This window comes from Pipistrellus kuhlii, unplaced genomic scaffold, assembly GCF_014108245.1.
Source record: "Pipistrellus kuhlii isolate mPipKuh1 unplaced genomic scaffold, mPipKuh1.p scaffold_m20_p_12, whole genome shotgun sequence".
Classification (NCBI taxonomy): domain Eukaryota; kingdom Metazoa; phylum Chordata; class Mammalia; order Chiroptera; family Vespertilionidae; genus Pipistrellus; species Pipistrellus kuhlii.
The window spans coordinates 7078617-7099641 of record NW_023425427.1 but is presented as its reverse complement, the minus strand read 5'-3'; the positions used below and the strand labels follow the sequence as shown (position 1 = coordinate 7099641).

The 21025-nt window shown below is 37.5% G+C and overlaps 1 protein-coding gene across 12 annotated transcripts in view; it reads right to left on the bottom strand.

Moving 5' to 3' along the window:
* ECPAS (Ecm29 proteasome adaptor and scaffold) overlaps positions 1-21025 on the bottom strand; it is a 93112-nt gene that overhangs the window by 30641 nt on the left and 41446 nt on the right. For 11 of the 12 annotated variants that reach the window (XR_004987067.2, XM_036432998.2, XM_036432996.2 and 8 more), the window contains 16 exons: positions 19644-19763; positions 17659-17744; positions 16592-16670; positions 14743-14792; positions 13639-13705; positions 13426-13548; positions 12196-12299; positions 11665-11788; positions 10622-10702; positions 9377-9599; positions 8881-8972; positions 7158-7292; positions 6239-6401; positions 5382-5554; positions 3565-3666; positions 926-1049 (listed from right to left, as the gene is read on the bottom strand). Coding sequence is in view for 11 of the 12 variants with exons in the window: in XM_036432998.2 (XP_036288891.1) it covers positions 926-1049; positions 3565-3666; positions 5382-5554; positions 6239-6401; positions 7158-7292; positions 8881-8972; positions 9377-9599; positions 10622-10702; positions 11665-11788; positions 12196-12299; positions 13426-13548; positions 13639-13705; positions 14743-14792; positions 16592-16670; positions 17659-17744; positions 19644-19763 (1846 nt within the window). In the remaining variant the exon portion in view is untranslated. The remainder of the gene's footprint in view (positions 1-925; positions 1050-3564; positions 3667-5381; positions 5555-6238; positions 6402-7157; positions 7293-8880; positions 8973-9376; positions 9600-10621; positions 10703-11664; positions 11789-12195; positions 12300-13425; positions 13549-13638; positions 13706-14742; positions 14793-16591; positions 16671-17658; positions 17745-19643; positions 19764-21025) is intronic. The other variant, XM_036433002.2, reaches the window with a different exon arrangement.

Below are 21025 nucleotides of genomic sequence, written 5' to 3'. Positions count from 1 at the left end.
CATTACCGTCCTGTTGCTAACTTCAATGATGACTTCTTGCTTCTCATCTGAACTTATCAGCAGTATAGATGCCCCAGTTGATCCCCATCCCACCCCACCACACCTCTGATCATAGATTTTCTTTACTTCTCTTCCAGGGTGCCTTTTCAGAGTGCTCCTTTCCACTTGTTCTTCCCTGGTTTACTATACACTACCCAAATCTGAAACTCTGTGGAGAACCCAGAGCTCATTTGTTGAACTTCTCTTTTCTACTCACTCCCTTGGAGATTACACTGAAGTTCATGGTCTTAACTACTATCTCTGCATGATCCTCCCAGATTTCCAACCTAGAACTCTTCAACATTCCATACTCATGCATCCAACTGTCTTCTAGATCTGTCCTTCAGGTGAGGTGGGACATTCCAACACAGATCAGGAGGAATGTGGAGGAACAAGAGCCAGTGAGGCAATTTTCCCTACTCCCTCCCACCACCTCTACAAAAATGTATCTTCCACAGCCTTCCCCAGCGTGAGTAATAATTCCATTCTTATAGCACAGAGGCAGCTGGAGGTTGAGCAGAAGACACTGAAGCCTCATTATGTGATAAAGGGTTAGGGGATACATCATTGGGAAACTGTTATGCCTACACTTGTAAAATTGGCATAATACACCAATCATCATGAAAAAAGCACAAATTTGAAGGTTCCCATAGCTAAGGCCCTGCCTGCTTGAGAAAGGACTAAAAAGGGAAGTTCTCATTCATGATATGCTCACTCTCCTTTAACCAACTTTTTCTCTTGACAGAACCAAACTAAAACAGATATAAGTATGTAAAGAAGAGTTAAAGATTGAATGTATAAATTTTTCTTTTGCTTCAAATGTGGACAAAGAGAACAGAAAAGGGTTACTTGGGGATTACAGATCAATTAGCTGGAGATTTAGTACCAGCAGGAGGGGAGTACTCTTCCTCGGTCACCAGCCAGGCATCCCGGGCAGCCACGGAGTTGGTTCCTATCGCAGCACTGGTAATGGCCTCACCGATAGTGAACTGAAGTTCAATCTGCTTGGCCTGCAAAGAAGGAAGCAAATGCCATGAATCAGAGAAAACATTTCCCAGTAGCATTCATTTTATGGAAAGGCTACTGAATATTGTTTCCCTCTTTTGCCTGGACTGCTTTCAGCCTACACAGGTAGTTCAAAAGTGAGGTGTAGTGAAGGAATGGAGAAGGTAAGATGACTTGGAGATCTTTTACTAAGTCCATGTTGCACTCCTCTCCTCACCCTCTGTAGGGAACCATGACACAGTGATTTTTTAATCTTCATAAGCATGATATCCTTAACCTTGGGGGAAGGGCATGGACTTAGAAACCACACAGGTCTCAGTGCAAATTCTAGTTCTGTCTCTCACCAGCTTCCTACTCTTATTTAAACTGAGCCTCAACTGCCTTATATGTAATACTAGAGGCCCAGTGCACGAATTCGTGCATGAGCGGAGTCCCTCGACATGGCCTGCAGAGATTGTGCTGAAACTGGCAGTTCAACTCTGCCTGCCACTCCTGCCTGCAGCTCCCACTCATCCTGCCCCTCGCCCGTGTCTGCCATGGGCTCACGCCCAGTCAGTCCTGATTGGAGGAAGCAGCGCTCACCATCCATGAGCCTTGCATCTGGTTCCCAACCCTGGTGGAAAGGAGACAGGGAGGGCTGGGACACCATCGGCAGATGGGCCCTCCAAGCAGGCGGTGGAATGCCCTTGCTGGCATGAGATCCGAATCCGTCCTGCTGACATTTGCACCGGTTGTTGGGATCCACCTGATGGCCACTTTTATATCATTTTTTCCTTGCTGAGCGTCTAGAGAGGGGAAGCAACCGCGATGCCCAATTTTTTAAATTTGATTTTGAAATTTTGGCATGATTACAAGTCACTAACTCAGCACAGAACTGGATCTCAGTTCCCTTTGGCACTGTGTACCATGAATTGAAAGAAATGGAAAAATGAAGAAATAAAATAATAAAGAACAGATAGTAGGAGGGAAATGGGAATGCTGACCTTTGTAGAGAGCTTTACAAAGCATACCTATGACAAAAATTTAGCCATTCCTAAGCTCAATCAACCAAATGAGATGTCAAATGCTGGTATCACGTGCTTCCTATTCTGAGAAAAGGGGATTTTAAGGGCTTCCAACCCAGCTTCCCTGGACAAAAGCTTCTCTTGGCAACTCTAAACTGAGAAAAAGATACTTCAACACAGAGAATCCTATATTAGGGGTGCGTTTAATGGGCCTATTTTCTACATGATTCCGATTGTTAATAACAACAAAGTTGGCATTACAAACAAAAACAAAACCCTTAAAACTCCATTTATGAATGATAAGCTATCTATAATGCCTTAAATAATCCAGTAATAAAGAAATAAATAAAAGAAATAAAAATAGGCACACAGGCACTCATTATGTTATCTCTCTACTTTTGTGTTGTTTTATAATGAGGAATAAAACAAACTTTGCCTTCAGTCTCGTGGGCAATTAGACACTGTGATAAATGCTATGAAGAAGAATGAAGCAGAAACTTGTGTGGCTCAGTGGATAGAGTGTCAGCCTGTGGACTGAAGGGTCCCAAGTTCGATTGCGGTCAAGGGCATGTTCATTGATTGTGGGCACATCCCTGGTAAGAGGTGTGCAGGAGGCAGCTGGTTGATGTTTTTCTCTCATCGATGTTTCTGGCTTTCTGTCCCTTTCCCTTCCTCTCTGTAAAAAAAATCAATAATATATATAGAAGAAGAAAAAGGGAGGGTCATGACAGCATAGATAAAGAAGCTATGTACTCTAGCTTGAAGGGTTAGGGCAGGTTTTTCAAGGGGCACAGTAACAACCCAAGAAAGAGGGAAGTATGGGTCTTTATTTTTTTTTTTAAATATATTTTATTGATTTTTTTACAGAGAGGAAGGGAGAGGGAGAGTTAGAAACGTCAATGAGAGAGAAACACCGACCAGCTGCTTCCTGCACACCCTCTACTGGGGATGTGCCCACAACCAATGTACATGCCCTTGACCGGAATCGAACCTGGGACCTTTCAGTCTGCAGACCGATGCTCTACCATTGAGCCAAACCGGTTTTGGCGAAGTATGGGTCTTTAAACAGCTAAGAGCAAAGGACGCAGAGGCTAGTGTACAAAAATGTGAGTGAGTGACAAGAACTGAAGCTGGGTCAGGGGCCAGATAGGGCTGCACTTAGACCCTCATCACACTGGGCCAGCAGCTGTCAAGTGGCAGGTCCTCACTACACTGGAGGACAGAGCTAAGTCATCAGACGCGAGAGCAACTGGAAGGGTAGCATCCACCCTCCACATCTAAGCGACTGGGTAGATTTCCCCTCCTACTTACACTGCACATGCTTTACTCAAAAATGATGAGAAAAGGACTTTCCCACATAAGTGAGTTAGTCAATGCTATGTTCGCCAACCATCGTGATGAGCCCAAGGCTGGCACTCAATAAGTACTTGGTGAGTAAATAAATAAAAGCTTAATTTAAAATCTCACAGCATGCCTTTTATTTGAATGACTAGTAATCAGAAAGCAATATAAATACCTCCACAGAATCCATCAGACCTTGCAAGAGGAGTTTCTGATGAGGAAAATCTCCATCCCCAACTGGAAAATATCCCAGTGTTTGGATTGCTCGTTCTTTCATCTAGAATAAAAGAGAATTACTTTTTAAAGCATATAACAGCTTTATCCCAGAAGAATGTTTCCAAAATGAGGTGGCAGAAAGGGGGCAGTCTATCTAATAACGCAGCAGTATATACATGGGTGTTTTTATAGTCTCCAATTTTACAGAATTATATCTGTAAGACATTGGAGGGAGAAAAACACTGAGTCCATTAAGGGTCCATAGGTCCAAAAGAAGAAAAAAGAAAGCCCTTAACTAAGATTATTATCCTTCAAACTGTAACAGTTACAAATGTGGGTTCTGGAGATAAACCAAAGAACTTATACATACTTATTTGCATAGCCCATGAACACAGGCAATAGGGTAGTGAAGACATGGGGGAGTGAGTAGGGACTGGGAGAAGTGGGGTAAAAGTGGGGGGGGGGGGAGATATCTGTAATACTTTCAACAATAGAAAGTTTAAAAAAAAAAAGAACCTAAGATCAAATCACATATCCTGAATATTTCTGTAACCTTTACAGGTATGTGACCTTAGGCAAGTCACTGCACCTCTCTCTGACTGTTTCTTCATCTGGAAAACACAGATGACAACTGTATCTACTTCACTAGACATTTGGAGGATTCAATTAATTAATGTATGCAAAGCACTTAGCACATACCTGGCACGTTACAAGTACTCAACAGTGGTTGGTAACTAGTTAATAACGACAAGTAAAAACTACAAAGTGGCCCTGGCCAGTTTGGCTCAGTGGATAGAGCATCGGCCTGGGGACTGAAGGTTCCCGGGTTCAATTCTGGTCAATGGCACATGCCTGGGCTGCAGGCTTGATCTCTAATAGGTGTAGGAGGCAGCTGATCAATGATTCTCTCTCATCATTGATGTTTCTCTCTATTCCTCTCCCTTCCTCTCTGAAATCAATAAAAATATTTTTAAATAAACTACACTGTGTGATCTTCCCGAAGATTTAAACAGTAGCTACACCAAGAATAAGATTACACATTTATTAAACTTACAGTAAACTAATTCTTCTGCCCGTTAAATCATCTCATACTTCAACACTGAGGTGTTTTGACCACAAAGGAAATGTTTTAAAGTCCATGAAAATTTTTACCTAAAACTAAAAAACTATAAATGTCCTTTCCCTCACAGATTACTCGCACTGCTTACTATGCCCAGTCTTCTTAAAACCAAACTCACCACAGGAGGTTAAGACTTAGATTTGGTCTGAAATAACAAAACTCATAAAATTATTTAACACTTTATTATCCACTTTCTGAATTACAAAAGAACTGATGCTCTTAATTAACACTTTATCTAAATCTTAAGTTATTGCCTACGTTGGAGTAACTGGGTCAAATGGTGCACACACAAGGTTATGCACAAATCATCCCCAACTCACCTAGACCAGTGGTCAGCAAACTCATTAGTCAACAGAGCCAAATATCAACAGTACAACGACTGAAATTCCTTTTGAGAGCCGAAAACTGACTTCTGTGCATGGGCCACGAAGTTTCAATTACGCTGTACATGCACGCCTGCACGTGGTATTTTGTGGAAGAGCCACACTCAAGGGGCCAAAGAGCCGCATGTGGCTCTCGAGCCAGGGTTTGCCGACCACTGACCTGGACTTTCCTCTCATTCCTTTTCACGTTAAGCCCTCTTCCAGCTGCAATGCCATCCTAATTACAATTCATATATAAATTTCAGAAAGGAAGGAAAAAAGGAAGAGACTTACCTTATTTGTTTCTTTACTAGAGGGTATTCTATTTAGTAAGCTTTCCACAAGATGTTTCTTGGTAAAGCCAGATCCCTCACTGGGGATTGGGAGAGGACCATTTCTGCCAATTTCACCCAGGGATGTACAAGCAGCAATTGCCAGGAGGGGTGATGTACTGTCCAAAAATGATCCTGTAAACACATTTAGACAAAACTGAGAAGAAAATACTATTGTCCTTGTAAACCAAAGAAATGTATTCAAGATTTTTTTAAAGACAGTAAAACAAAATCAATGTCTATAGTATCTTCTAGTTAATTCATTAATGTTTACTTAGTAAACATAAAAAAGGGGCTATCCAGATAAGTATACAAATAGATAAAAACAGTGGAAACGGGGCATAAAGTAATGTCTTTTTTTAATGTTTGAAGTTTTTCCCATAATAGAATCATGTTGTAAAACATACAGTAAAACAGAAGAGGTAGTTTTGATATTAAAACACAGAATTTATTTAGCATCGAGTAAGGTTTACACAAAGGTTTGTGCCTTTAAAGTTCACTGCTATAAAAAGAAATAAAAATGGTCCTATACGGTTTGGCTCAATGAATAGAACATCGGCTCCACCTGCAGACTGAAGGGCCCTGAGTTTGATTCCAACGGGGGGCACAGGCCTGGGTTGTGGGCTTGGTCCCCAGTAGGGGGCATGCAGAAGACAGCCAATCAATGATTCTCTCTCATCATTGATGTTTCAATCTCTCTCCCTTCCTCTCTCTAAAATCAATAAAAAAATATTTTTTTTTAAAAAGAAAAATGCTATAATTAATTTTAACCTAATGCAAAAATTGTGACATCCAAACCAGCATGAACACATTAATTACCTATTGTCTCTGTGGCGCTCTGAATGAGTTCCTCTTGTTCAGGCAGGAAACCAGCATTTGTCTCCAGGTCTTGTTGCTCTGCCATTCTCATTTTCTTTTTAGCCAAATATCTTCCTATGGTGAATCCCAATGCGAGCACGGATCCGTGCTGTGTCTCTGGGCTCTGAGTTTAACAACACAATAGCATATGTCTCTGTCTCTCTCACATGTGCAAGAATATACTGAAATAACTGTGTATTTACTAGTCATCTCTCCAACAAAACATAAGGCCAAAGAATAAAGTGATCTTTGAGGTTCTACTGGATGCTAATGAATTAGGTTTAGGAAACAAGAGAAACTTTGAGTTTCTAACACAGATAATTCCAAGAAGTTAAGCCAAGTCTTGATTAACTTCAAGATTTAGATTCCCTAATCCCACTCCCACTCCAACTCTGGGAGGGGTGACTCTCTTGTATGTTCCTATAGTACCCAAACTTTCTTCTAGCTTATAGCACTTAGGTAACTTATGCAATTACACTATCATAATTTTCTATCATAATTTTCCAGCATAATTTCTCCCTATTGCCAACCAAATACAATAAACAGATCCTACTTCTAATTGCTCAAACCTCCAAACACAAGTTAAGTAAGCAATGAAATATTTGAAAGCATATGTTATTTACTGATAGGACAGGCACAATGATAGGCAGCAGCATATGTATTTACTCCCCATTACATTCCTAGCACCTAAAACAGTGCCTATAAGACACAAGGCACTCAAATTTGTCAAATGAACTGATTCAATTATCTCATTTAAACTTTATAATCATAAAAGTTCATTTTACAAATGAGAATGCAAGAACGAAAAATATACTAGAAATTTTTTGTAAAATTCTATCATCTCCCGCAAAAATAAATGAAGACCATATTGGTAACATACATGATTATTTTTTGTAGTCTTTATAAGCTGTTCTAGCATCGACTTCAACTCGTTTCCCGACACTGTGGATACCACCACAGAATAAAACAAAGCTGCCAGTTCACGCATCTCTTCTTTACTGCTGTTCATCAGAGTCTGAGTGGTATAGAAAAATATTTTATATATATGTATCTTCCTGCTGATAACATCTAACATTAAAAATTAAAATAAATGATACATAATATTGTTCAATCTATTAAATATAAAAACACAAGCTACTTCATAGTCAAATAAAAGTTGAATTATATAACAAAATCTGTGCATTTTCATCAAATATAGAAAGTATAAACAGGTAAAATTAATACACATATGATTTAAAAGAAAGGTTAATAAATATTTTCTGCAAAGGGCCAAACAGGCTTTGTGGGCCATATGATCTGTGTCATAAACCCAAAAGCAGCACAGACAATAAACAGGTATCTCTTTGTTTCAAATCAGCTTGGTGGACACTCCAAGTCTCATGTCAGGAAGTGCTATTCGTTTTTGTGTGTGTTTTTTCAACCATTCAAAAACATAAAAACCATTCTCAGCCTGCAGGCCATATAAAAACACACCAGGTTTGGCACATGGACTGGAGCTAGATGACCTCTGATCTACAAGATCAAACATCAAAGTCTCTAACATCATTTTAAAACCAGCAAATATTCACAAAGAATAAAAACCTTTTAAACTAGAAGAAATTTCATGAGAGCAGATTTTTCCAGAAGTGTAAAACTCACACCTCTTGGTCAATTTCATTCATGTTTTCACACAGAAAGAGATAACCTGTACATTTAACCATAACTCAAGCTGCAATTATGTAGCACAAAAACTATATGGGCCATACCCATACAAAGAAAATTATTCATTGTTTAACTGAAATTCAAATTTACCTGAGCATCTTGTATTTATTGCTAAACCTGGCAATTCTTTGGGTATGACCATGGGATGAAAACATTCTTCAACACAGCTAGCGAGAGTGTAAATTGGTACCACTCATAAGGATGTGCACTGTCAAAATTGCTAAAATGCATGTACTCAACTCCACTTCTCCAGGACCCATTAAAAAACATACTTCCTCATTTTCAAAATGACAACTGTTCATTGCATCAGACTAGAAGTACCCTAAATGGCCATCAGTAAGGGTTTATATAAATCATGGTACATTCATACAGGGGAAAACAATGAAGCTGTTAAAGAGGATGCTCTCTCTGTCGTTACATAGGAATACCTCCATGTTTCAGTGATAAGTAAAACAAGTAAGATATAAAACTAAGTGACAACTGTGTTACCTTGTGCAAAAGAAGAAATAAAAATAAAAATGCTTATTTTTATTGGTGTATATATGCATAAGTAACCTCTAGAAGGTACACCGCCTATAAGTGATGATCATGTATATTTGTCAGTGAGAGAGGAAGGGACAGGAAGCTAGGGGATTTGGATAAGTGGGAGACAGTTTACATCTTTTTTCTTAAACTAGATAAATCTGTTAAACTTTATAAGACAGAAAAATAATTATTTTGTACTCATATGACTCTCAATTCATCTCCCACTCTCATCAGATGGATCACTGAGATACAATAACCTACGTGTTTCTCAGTAAGTGTTCGATGATAGAGTTTTCATAGGAATACTGACATGAAGATAAAATCATGAGACTTAAAATATGAAAACTCAAAGAGAAAGATACATGCACAAGATATACCTTTATCCATTCTATTTTGTCTACAAACTTGGTAGCCAGCTTTTCTGGATACACTGAGACAGCTTCCAAGAGACAGTACATGACTGGCAAACCTAAATAAGAAAGAATTCAGAACCATTTTAATTTCAAGAGAAATGATAAACATCAGAGATCACTAAATTCCTTTAGGAGGCAGTCCCTAGTTCTACAAAGGAAAAATTAACCTAAATGGCGTGTGACAATACAGCATATTTACAGACTGGTTATCTATACTAAGCTGGCCTGTTATTCACACCCACTTCCAAAGTAAAAATATTATCTATTATCACCATTTATTTCTGAAAAGAGAAACAGTGCATCAAGGATGAATCAGATAAGTTTAGAAAAAGAAAGACTAATGCTCAATCACATTAGTGAAGAGAAAAAGTAACTTTACTATAAATTCTTGGCTGAGCTTAAAATTAGACTTTTTTTTTCAAGTGCTATAATATTTGTCCTCAGCATCACAATCTCCTACCTCCAACACCTGCTAACAGCTGCTGAAGCAGGCCGATGTAGATCTGAACAGGGTTGGTTTCTCCACTCTTGGAAGATGATGAGGATGTTGTCTGGTTGCCTGACATTAAAGTCCTTATATAGCGTCCAATGGCCGGGGCATGATCTTGCATATCTGCCAAACTCTGAGAGGTGGGCACCACTCCCGCACTGTGAGCCAGGCACATTCTTAAGTACAGAACTATCTAAAACAGAAAGAAGAAGAATACCAGCTAAGTTTCTCCAAAAAATCAACGTGGGAGGATATTCTTCAAATGACAGCTTGAACTCCTTTACCTTCTTCATAAAGCTATTCAACAATCCCCACAAAAACTGAAAAACATGACCCAATATGTTAACTGAAATTACTATAATGGAGTAAAATTTACCTAATAAGCTTTCACAAATCCAAAGAGTGCTCTTTAGTGGCATTTAACATAGTTAAAAAGCAAACTCAATTCCTAAAGTCTAAAAAAATTACAATACTCTGTGTATGTGTTTGTGTGTGCTTGGGAGAGGGAGAGAAAGGGGGAAGGAAGGAAGGAGGGAGGGAGGGAGAAGGGCGGGAGGGAAGAAGAGAATAAGCAGAAACCTGAGGCAAATAACCTACTCCTGTGGAAGTCCAGTTGTTATTTAATCTCCACTGACACAAGAATTTGAGAAAATGGGTTCCAATAATCTACAGAAGAACAAATATGACACCATAAAAACCTCTGATATAAACTGGCTGCTAAGGAGTCCTCTGAAAGTTCATTCCTTGACAGCTAAAATAGGACAGGCAGCAATTTCATTGTGAGGAATCTTACTCTCGTCATTTAATTAATGCAAGTCAGTGACCTAAACAACAGAATTCCCCTTAGTAAATGTGACAAGTGAATCTCACTCTCCAATATCCAAAACTAGATAATCCAAACAACCTCAACATATTGTTGGCTTTAAAATTCAAATCTAATTTGATGTAAAATCTTAATAGTAATCAATGTAAAGCATCCAGTTCTTTTAAAAGAGAATCTCAGCTGAGATAAATGTATATATCTACTCCACTATGAATTAAAATAATACCAATTACCATTACTATTATATTTTTCTAATAAACAACTATAAAGAACAGTGGCACCACAATATGAATTTATCTAGAGCACAAAGTATACGCAGACATCTCTTTGGGTGTGACATTACCTTTTAAAATCTTTATAGAACGCAAAATAGAAATATATGCTAATCCTACCTCCCCAAAGGCTGCTGGGTTAAATGGAAGGACAGTGGTCCCAGTCATGTACTTGGCTGGAGTTTTCATTCGATGGGAAGCCTAACAAAATAAGCCCAAAACAAACACCATTACTGAAAAATGGAACACATGTCCTTCCTCAGTTTGAAAATAACTACTTCAAGCTGCATTACTGTTTGAAACGGGTTCTTTCTACTCAAAACATTTTCCATTCATCATGCTATCACGTTCCTCACTCTAAAGGACAGGTATGTTGCATTTTCTTCCTCATGTTTTTACTGGTTTGTTTTAAAAAGAATAAATATTTACGAACACAGCCACCCCAGGCCACTGCATACCAACTCTTTAACAACAATTGAAGCAGGAAGAAAGTATGTGCACAAGAGCATCTTCTGACCACAAACAGGACTGTGCGATGGAGAAAAGAATCATGGCCGCTTAGAACTGACCCTCCAACTCCCTTCAGGTGACTATCTGAGCAAAAAGCTAGGACCACCAGTAGAGGCAGAATATAATGGAGTAGCCCTCCCCCCATCTCTCCTCATCATACTCAAAGAAACACTGATATAAACAGTGGAACAGGATCAGGGCTGGGGTCAGGACTGCCAATACTCTCTGATCTATTAACAGAGAACACTGCCAAAACAGGTAACTTGCAAAAGCAGATGTGATGTTCTCTTACGATCACAGTGGAAAAAATCTGAACTGCTCCCTGTATCATTCTTAAACTAAAGGTGCTTAAGTAATGTCATTAAAAATAAAAAGGAGATGTATTTTTAAGCAAAATACAGCCAAAGTGTTGAAGATAAAAGAAATTGCAACCAATTTAGATTTGGTTAAAAGAGATCAATTACATTTGAAAATAATTTTTTTCTCTTTATTTTGTACTTTCCTCTTATTGTAAATATTGACATTGTTAGAACTGTTACTACTATCAATAGTTAATGATGATAACCTTCTAAAGGTGTCACCTAAAATACATATGTTTAATTTCATCATCCATTATATAACTCAAACTAATTATCTGAAGTCCAATGCCTTACCTTTTCTTGGATATAATATACCATTTCTGGGAAAGAAGGCATCTGCTTAGAAGCACTTTCTTTTCTGTTTCTACCAGGAAGACACCTTAATACTCGCTGTGCTTCTCCATGGACTTCTTCCCGTCTTTCAGACAAATAAGAATAAAAAATCAATTTCACCAATTGCAGAATAATCATTTGAAGACAAAAAATAGCAATTTTATTTGGCAGCTCAAGTTTTGAGAAAATGCCTCAAATATATTCTTGGCTATCTAAGCAGGGTCATAAGATACATTATAAGAAATTACTTCTTTTTGGTAATTTCTTGAGATTTGAAGTCTTGTGGCTTGCATCTTTGAATTTTACCCACAAGTAAAAAAAAATAAGACAGGTTATGACTACAGATTTTTATACCATACCAAGGGACATACTTTCTAACTCTTTAATAAATTGCTTCTAAATTCCATAGACCAACATTTCAAACAATTTTAGTAATACTTGAATAAATTTTAAATGAACCCAAATTCAAAATTAACACCTTTTAAAACTTACGGATCTCCTGCAGCTAGCAAGAGCAAATATCTAGAAGGTATATGATCTGAGGGAAACACTGTGCTGGCAAATTTCACAGCCACCTGTCGAACTTGAACTTCAGGCTATATGACATACAAACACACACAAAAAAAACACCCACAGATTAAAAATAATTACCAATAACTCATTCTAGTCAGATAAGTCATATTAATTATATACAATCAAAAGTTAATTTGCTATTTCAATAAATATATCTAAAACATAATCAAGACAAAGCAATTGTGCAAGATCTTTGACCATGTTGCTTAAAAGTCTTTAGATAGTGATATTACTTAAAAAGTACTTGTAAGATCTAAGGCAGTAGTTCTCAACCTTTCTAACGCTGCAACCCTTTAATACAGTTCCTCATGTTGTGGTGACCCCCAAACATAAAATTATTTTCGTCGCTACTTCATAACTGTAATTTTGCTACTGTTAATGAATCATAATGTAAATATCGATGTTTTTTGATGGTCGGAGCAGGGTTGCTATGAAATAGCGATGAAAATAATTTTATGTTTGGGGGTCACCACAACATGAGGAACTGTATTAAAGGGTTGTGGCATTAAGAAGCTTGAGAACCACTGATCTAGAGAGGGCCTTCCAAATAAAGCAGGAAAACCCACAAAGACCACAGCCAGAGACTTTCTCTCTATACATGCACATCCTCAGCCCAACCTTGGGACCAAGGTCACCGTGACAGTTTCTGGCCACAACCTGTTTTTCCCCAACTCTCAAACTCAAAGTAACATGAGTCAAATTTAGATATTTTGGAGGGAATATAGAGTTTACTTGGAATCCCTATAAATTTGAAGCAAAATATCTCATGCTTTTTCAGATTAGTTCTAAAGCAAATTTTCAATTACATAAGTATATTAAGTTAACTTAAATAGACTAATAATCTATGAATACAAAGTTCAACCAGAAAAGCAGTTCAACCAATCTAGCTCAGCTAGTGTGGCTCAGTGGTTGAATATCGATCTATGAAACAGGAGGTCATGGTTTGATTCCTGGTCAGGGCACATGCCCGGAAAGCTGGCTCAATCCCCCGTATAGGGAATAGGGGAGGCAGACAATCAATGAGTCTCTCTCATCATTGATGTTTCTATCTCCCTCTCTCCCTCTCCCTTTCTGAAATCAATAAACATTTTTTTTTAAAGATGCATATACTACTAGCCATTAGAGTTCACATAGTTGGTTTGGACCTACCTTTATCAAGTATGAAGCCACAAGTGCCTCCATGAGGGTTCGCTGTGCTCCTTCCAAAGTACTATAAGCTCCAACCATCATAGATAATGCTTCTTGAATAGCAAGTCGAGTCTCGGGCTCTTCCTAAAAGAGAATAAAAAGTGTTTCCGTCCTTATTGGGTTTCCAGGTGAGCATCCAAGCAGAAAGCATAAACTGGCCAGGTGTTTGCCTACCTTGCACAGGGCTTCAAAGAGCTGCTGCACGAGAGCTATATCCTTAGTGAACAAATGGGGCATTCGGCTGTAAGAGAATACAAGACTACCTTTACTATCATACATTCCCATGACATGGAAGAAAATGAAATTAAATACAAATTTTCCTGAACCTGCAATTTCATCTCTGGACATCATGTCAGCATCATTAGGTTACTTACCCAAAGAGCCAAATAGTTTTATCAATAAAAATTTAATATTTCAGCTATCTAATCCAAGTAACCCTTGATTAATAGACACATTACCCAGATATTTTCTTCATTACATTCCATGCATTCAGTTAATATTTCTGATTTTAATATAAAGAAAACAGATAATTAAAACTAAATTGTTATTTAAACTAAAGGCTAGTGTGATAAGGGGCTTTGTTACTTCATACCAACAGACAATGGACAAGGTGTGCTGATAACTGCTGTATCAGCTGATCTCCGGTGGTTTTCTGAGCCCTAAAGTTTCCTCCCCTGCATAGGAAGAAGAGCAAGACCTAGTCTACACAGGCCAAAGCAGAACATACATCAGGACTAAAAGTAGCACCTGATGCCACTGAGGATGCTGACCTCTACCTCCCTGCTTTGAAATATAGTGAAGGAAAGGAAACCAAAAGGAAAGGAAGCCAGGAGGAACTCCCACTGCATAATAAGCAGGAAAAAAAAAAAATCCATCTTTGGAAACCGGGCCACTCAGAATCCTAATATAATACTATCAGGAAGAGAATCACTAGCAAACCTTGATTATGGGGATTATAAAGACTAATAGTAAATAGCAACAAGAACAACTGAGGTCAAATGTTTCTAGCATACAAGAAAATGTAACCCATCATGACACAATCCAGTTCAAAATTCATTTCAAGGCTACTATTTAACGTGGTAATATATCTTGTAGTGCAAATTAAAATTTCTCATATAATTTTCCTGCTACAAGGAAGACATTTCTAAACAACCTATGGCCATTAAGAGCATTTCCCTTTCAGAATCAAACAAACTTATTCTCCATCCATTAATAAATGCCACATAACTTTTCTTAGTATACAACAGGATATCTCTCACTGAAAAAGAGTTTACTCACCTGGAGAGTTTTCCAACAGCTGAATATGCCATTGACAGTAGCTTAGGGTCCTTAAAATTAAGAAGAAGAAAAAAAAAAAAGGACAAAAACAAAAAACAAAAACACAGTAAACGGCAAAACCTTTTGCTGCAATTACATGCATTACTTTACTCCTTGATAAACCTGGTCTCATTCTACCTAAATGCATGATATTAGCATCCAAACAGAACAAATCTAAACCCAGAATTCATCACATTAATTAAAGGGAAAGACAAATAAAAACCTTTTATCCCCAACTAACTCCCAAAGAAAATGCAGTGGTCATATATGAAAAGGTTTCTTAACTGGTGCTAAGTTCAGGATCTTTCCAACACTATGTAACCTGCAAACACCAAAATTGTTCTCCAACATATTAGGAAAAGTTTATTAACTTACTAGAAAAGTCACCACTCATCTAACAAGCTAAGATCCTCCCTTTCTCACCCAAAATTACAGTGAGTAATTCCTATAAAATCTGCACTTCTCATGTTTTCCATATAAAAAATTAAAGGGATCATAGCATCAAGTAAGTTAGTGAGATTGCCTCCTCAAAAAAATGTTACATGGTTTAATAGAAACCAATTGTCTGTCTGATTACTAAGAAAAAAAACAACATTTGTGTGAGCTGAAGTTTGTACATTTAACGTAGGATTCACTTTCCCACACCTAGTTGACCACTCTTATGGATTCAACTTCATGGATTCATCATTGGGAAGATATGCACGTATTACCTGCAAGTAAGGGGATTAGGACCCTGTGATTTATCTGGCTCTCTAATCTACTTTTAAATATATAAATTCTCCTAAAAAGCCCCAAAGCATTTTTCTGTCTACCAACCATCCAAAGCAGCTGACTATGTTTAGCATAAAAATAATCTGGTTCCTAGGTCTTAAAAACCACACAAGCACTATTCAACAGAAGACAGGACAGCCAGGCCCAACACTGCCCCCAAAGCCTAACTGCATAACTGCACAACTAATTAACAGCTTTTGACTAATAATAATATCTACTAAGGTGCCTTCATTGTGCTGAATCATTTATGTGAATATTTCATTTAATGTTCACAGTAACTCAACTAAATGGTATTATTTTCATTTTCTAATAAAAATCAAAGGTCCAAAAAAAGCCAGTAACTCAGCAAAAAAAAACCAAAAAAAACACAAAAACTAGGATTTGAAATCAATTCTAACTGAGTGGCAAAATCTTAATCACTATACTATTGCAAACATGCATTCACGTTTAACTAAGACTTAGGAAGATAATGCTAACTAGAGTTCTTGAGACTTTATTTAAGTAAATTCCCCTGAAATACTGGGGATGGTAAGAGTGATATTGCATGGACTAACAATGGGATTTGAAATGCTCAATGCAGAGTCCTCATCTGGCTTATCCTAAGGAATCAAAAACTTACTGAATGCATGTTTTGACAAAATTCTGAATCAGTAATATCTCAGACCCTAAGAATTAACAGTTTCTCAATATATATTAGCAAATCCAAAAGACCCATATAGAAATAAATTATAAAATAAAATTTAATTCTTTTCACTCCATTTTTAGTGTCTAAAAACAGAATAAAATGTATTTGTTTTTTAAAATGTTACTTTAAAAAAATAAGACCCCTCAAGATTCATATCAGTTTTAACACTTATTTCCAAAAGAAAAAGATTGCAGTAATTTCTGCAATTTGCTCCATTCAAGTAAAAAGTTAAGAAATTATGGCACAGTATCAAACTGTAACTAACTAAATCAACATGTAGAAGACCAGGAAAGTTTATAATAGAAAATACTTTAAAATACAAAATGTTAACAAAATTTGAGTTAAGTTACTTACTTCTTTATACTCATTGATTAGCTTGGTGAGGCCATTCAAAAGCATTGGACCTAACGGCTTAATCTTGATTTCTGGACAACTTAAAAAAAAAACAAAAACACAAAGCAAAGTAAGACTCTCATAGTTACTTATCTTTTCAGATACTTAAAATAATTAGAAACAACTGAAATAAATTAATCTAATAAAATCTGAAATTTTTAAAAGATTAGCAAACATCTTTCTTTCTATTTAAGATATACTTTAATCATTTGGTCACTCCAACAGTTTGAAAATTTTATAGTCAACTAGAGGCCCAGTGTATAAAATTCATGCACGGAGGGGTGTTCCCTCAGCCCAGCCTGCACCTTCTCCAATCTGGGACCTCTCCAGGGAAGTCCGATTGCCCATTTAGGTCCAATCCTACCAGGATCGGACATCCCTCTCACAATCCAGTACTGCTGGCTCCCAATTGCTTGCCTGCCTTCCTTCCTGATTACCCCTAACCACTTCTGCCTGCCAGCCTGATCACCCCCTAACCACTCCCTTGCCAGACTGATTGATGCCTAACTGCTCCCTTGCCAGCCTGATTGCCATAACTGCCCTCCCCTGCAGGCCTGGTTACCCCTAAATGCTCTCCCCTGCAAGCCTGGTCAACCCCATCTGCCCTCCCCTGCAGGCCTGGTCCCCCCAACTGCCCTCTCCTGCAGGCCTGGTCCAACCCCACCAACTGCTCTCCCTTGCAGGCCTGGGTGTCCCCTAACTGCCCTCTCCTACAGGCCTGGTCCTCCCCACCAATTGCTCTCCCTTGCAAACCTGGGTCCCCCGCAACTGCCCTTCCATGCAGGCCCAGTCACTCCCAACTTCCCTCCTTTGCCATCGTGGTCACCACTAACTGCCCTCCCCTGCAGGCTTGATTGCCCCTTCCCAACTGCTCCCCTTGCAGGCCTGGTCCCTCCCAACTGCCCTCTCCTGCTGGTCATCTTGGGATGGCCATCTTGTGTCCACATAGGGGCAGCCACCTTGTGTGTTGGAGTGATGGTCAATTTGCTATTACTCTTTTATTAGATAGGGTAGTTTGAAAAACTTACGTTATACAAATGTGATGCACAAATTGCAGAGATAATGTTCTTAATTTGGAATTTGTATTTGTACCAAAAAGTCCATCATACACCACCTATGAGAAAGAAACTAGTGGTCAAGAACAACAATTAATAAGAATAGTAATTGACTATTCTCAATTATTAGGATTCAACAGCACATCTTTTGCACTTCACCTTACTCTTCCAAAATTAATGTACTTCTTTTTAATACATGTATACATTTTAGCTGATAAACCTATGAAGCCAATCAGTAATCCCAATCAATAGTCTGTGGAGTGACAAACACGATGGCTGATCTGACAAGTCTGCAAAACTTTGGGGTCTACCACTAGGAAGTCACACAGAGTTCACGCTGCCATGGGCCACCGCCCTGCCACTCCATGTCGCACAGAAGACTCTAGCAGATAAGATCACTTTGGGGGAATTAGGTTTCTTAATTACATACAGTCATTCAGAATAAGTTATACAAAAAGCTTCATGGAAAATATCGAAATTAAAGCATTATGAAGTGTACAGACAGGGTATAGGTGCTCCATGTATTATGTAGTAATGTCTAGACAGCAAAAATATATAGTAGATGAGGACTGCTGAATATCCAAAGGGTTAACATTAAACATCAATATCAAAAAAATCTAAACTCCTCAAATTCCTACTTTTTATGGGAAAGATAGTTTTACACTTCAAAAGAAAAAATCCTTCAAACTATTTCCTGAAACTACTCGCAGTATTCTGACCTTATTTAACAATAATAAGTGACTGGACATACTATTGAGCATCTGTTATATCATCAACACTCCACAAGGTGCTGTGAGATATAAAAAAAGACAAGCATTGCTGTCTAGGCACTCAACCTTGTTAAGGAGTCAAGTACATTCATTTAAAATGGCAGGACAGTACAGGCAGAGTGGCTCAGTGGTTGAGCATCAACCTATGAACCAGGAGGTCACGGCACATGCCCAGGAGATGGGCTTGATCCCCAGTGTTGGGTGTGCAGGAGGCAGCGGATCAATGATTCTCTCTCATCGTTGATGTTTATATCTTATTCTCCCTCTCTCCCTTCCTCTCTGAAATCAATAAAAATATATTTAAAAATAAATAAAATGACACAGAACTATAATCAAGTGTTACATTTGAAAGAGATTTTTTAAGAAAATTAATGTGATAATGCTATATTATATAGAATAATATGGTCAGATAATAGAGGCAAAGGATTAATTAGAACACTAAGGTTTTGTGAAGAATTGTGTAAGTTTCTTTCATATGTTCAAAATCATGATGAGATAACGTGTGTCTAGATAAAACTATTAATGTCTGATAAGAAGCTACCTTTATAGGATTCTGTGATTGACAGATGGAGAAGAAAGGTGTAGGGCCAACTATGTAGGAGAATAGTAATCCATCATTAGAAATAGGAATATTAAAAAAGGAAGAATGTTAACAGGTGATGGACAGTGAGTTTGTCTTTGAATGTACAAAAATTTAGGACCTATTTTAAAGACATAAAATACTACAAATAAAGTATATACCTACAGGATGGCTATGAATATTTTGGCCCAAAATTCTTGCTGCTTATTATACAATGCAGTGTTACCACAACCAAATTTTCTGAAACCAAAATTATCAAGACACTGTCTGGGAAACAGTACTTAGAAAGTGAAATGGAAGCAGCTCTGATAATTTTATGTTTCTCTGGAGACATACAACAGGTACTTGAAATTAGTAAAATATTAGGGTACCGGATACTGGAAACAAAAGTTTAACAGAAGATAAAATAATCCAGCCCTCTACTGCTAATGTAGACAGTGAAGAGATTTAACTAGAAGGAAGAAGTAGCCACTTGAACAAATAAGCCTTTTGAAGGAGAGACACTATATCATCCTACCTCCTGAAGATCCATTAATGCACTTCTTTCTCTTAAGTAAAGAGACATAAAAGTTGGAAACAGACCGTTTTCTCTGAAAAGAACAAATTACCTGAATGTTAGCGGGGAACGTTTCTGCAGCCTGTCTGGAACGAAGAAGATGGGGGACAATCTTTAACTTGACTCTCGTACTGACGGGGTCCCTTTTCAGCTCTGGCTTCAGAACTGCTCCCTGTCAAAAATATTTTGGATTATAATTTACCATTTCAAAATTACTGTGAACTCTGAAAAAAAGTAATGAAAGAGCATCTAAATCAGTGATCTCAATCTTGTTTCAAAATCCCTTTTACACCCTTGAAAAATTACTGAAGACTTCAGAGGGCTTTTGTTTATAGTAGAATGCCTATCAATATTTAATAAATTAAGTTAAAACAGATATTTAAATACTTATTCACTTAAAAATAGTATTAATAAATCTATTAGTAGTATATATTTTCATAAATAACACTTTTAAGAAAAGTGTGTTTTTCAAAAACAAAAAACTGTACTAACAGAGTGGCATTATTTAATATTTTCTGTAAATCTCTTCGCTGTCTAACTTAATAGTAGAGGGCTGGATTATTTTATCTTCTGCATTAAATCTGTTGTGATATGTTGTTTCAGTTAAATAATATTTTTAAAAAACAGCTTCACACAAATGTGGATGGGGTAATTTTAGACTTTTCAGATAATTGTGGATATTCTTGATACTACACCAAAACCTAATAAGCAATTACTTGTTAAAAGTGAGCTGCCATTTGGACTTGAAATCCTTGAACTTTTGCATACTCTATTTAGTTATACTAAACCTCTCTGGTCTATGCAAGTACACTTGTATGCTTCTGTAACACCAGAGATCATCTGGAAAATACTGACTCACTTACTGTAAGAGTACGTTGCATTGTAAGACTTCCAGAAAGGAAAACACCACCACCAATCTCATCAGAAAAGTCAGGAAGTTCTGACAAGCTGTCAAGCTCATTCTAATGAATACACATTTTCCAAAATTTGGTCTTTGCTTAAAAGCTCAATTTTTACCAGTGCCAATAAATCATGTTGTTTTTCTTGAAGTCTCATTTTTTTTATTTTAGAGAAATATCTGACAAGCATGTGTCTAACACCCACAGTTGTTCCCATCTACTCTTCAGATAAAATATTTACTGCTTCATCAAGATATTCTTAAGTATAGCTGAGTTTTATTCTTTTTTTACATGCATTTTCTTTTAATATATGAAGAATAAAATATCGGCTAATATCATTTAGTGACATAGCTTTGATTCATGCTAGGATTCCAGCTACTGCACCTACTGTTGCTTTTGCAGCATCAGTTCAAAATATCAACACAGTCAAATTTTTAAAAAGCAGTAATTGCTTGCCTTCATGGACCCCTAAAAATCTGTGTCCCAATAAGGGTACATGGACCACACTCTGAGAATCACTTATCTAATCCAACCC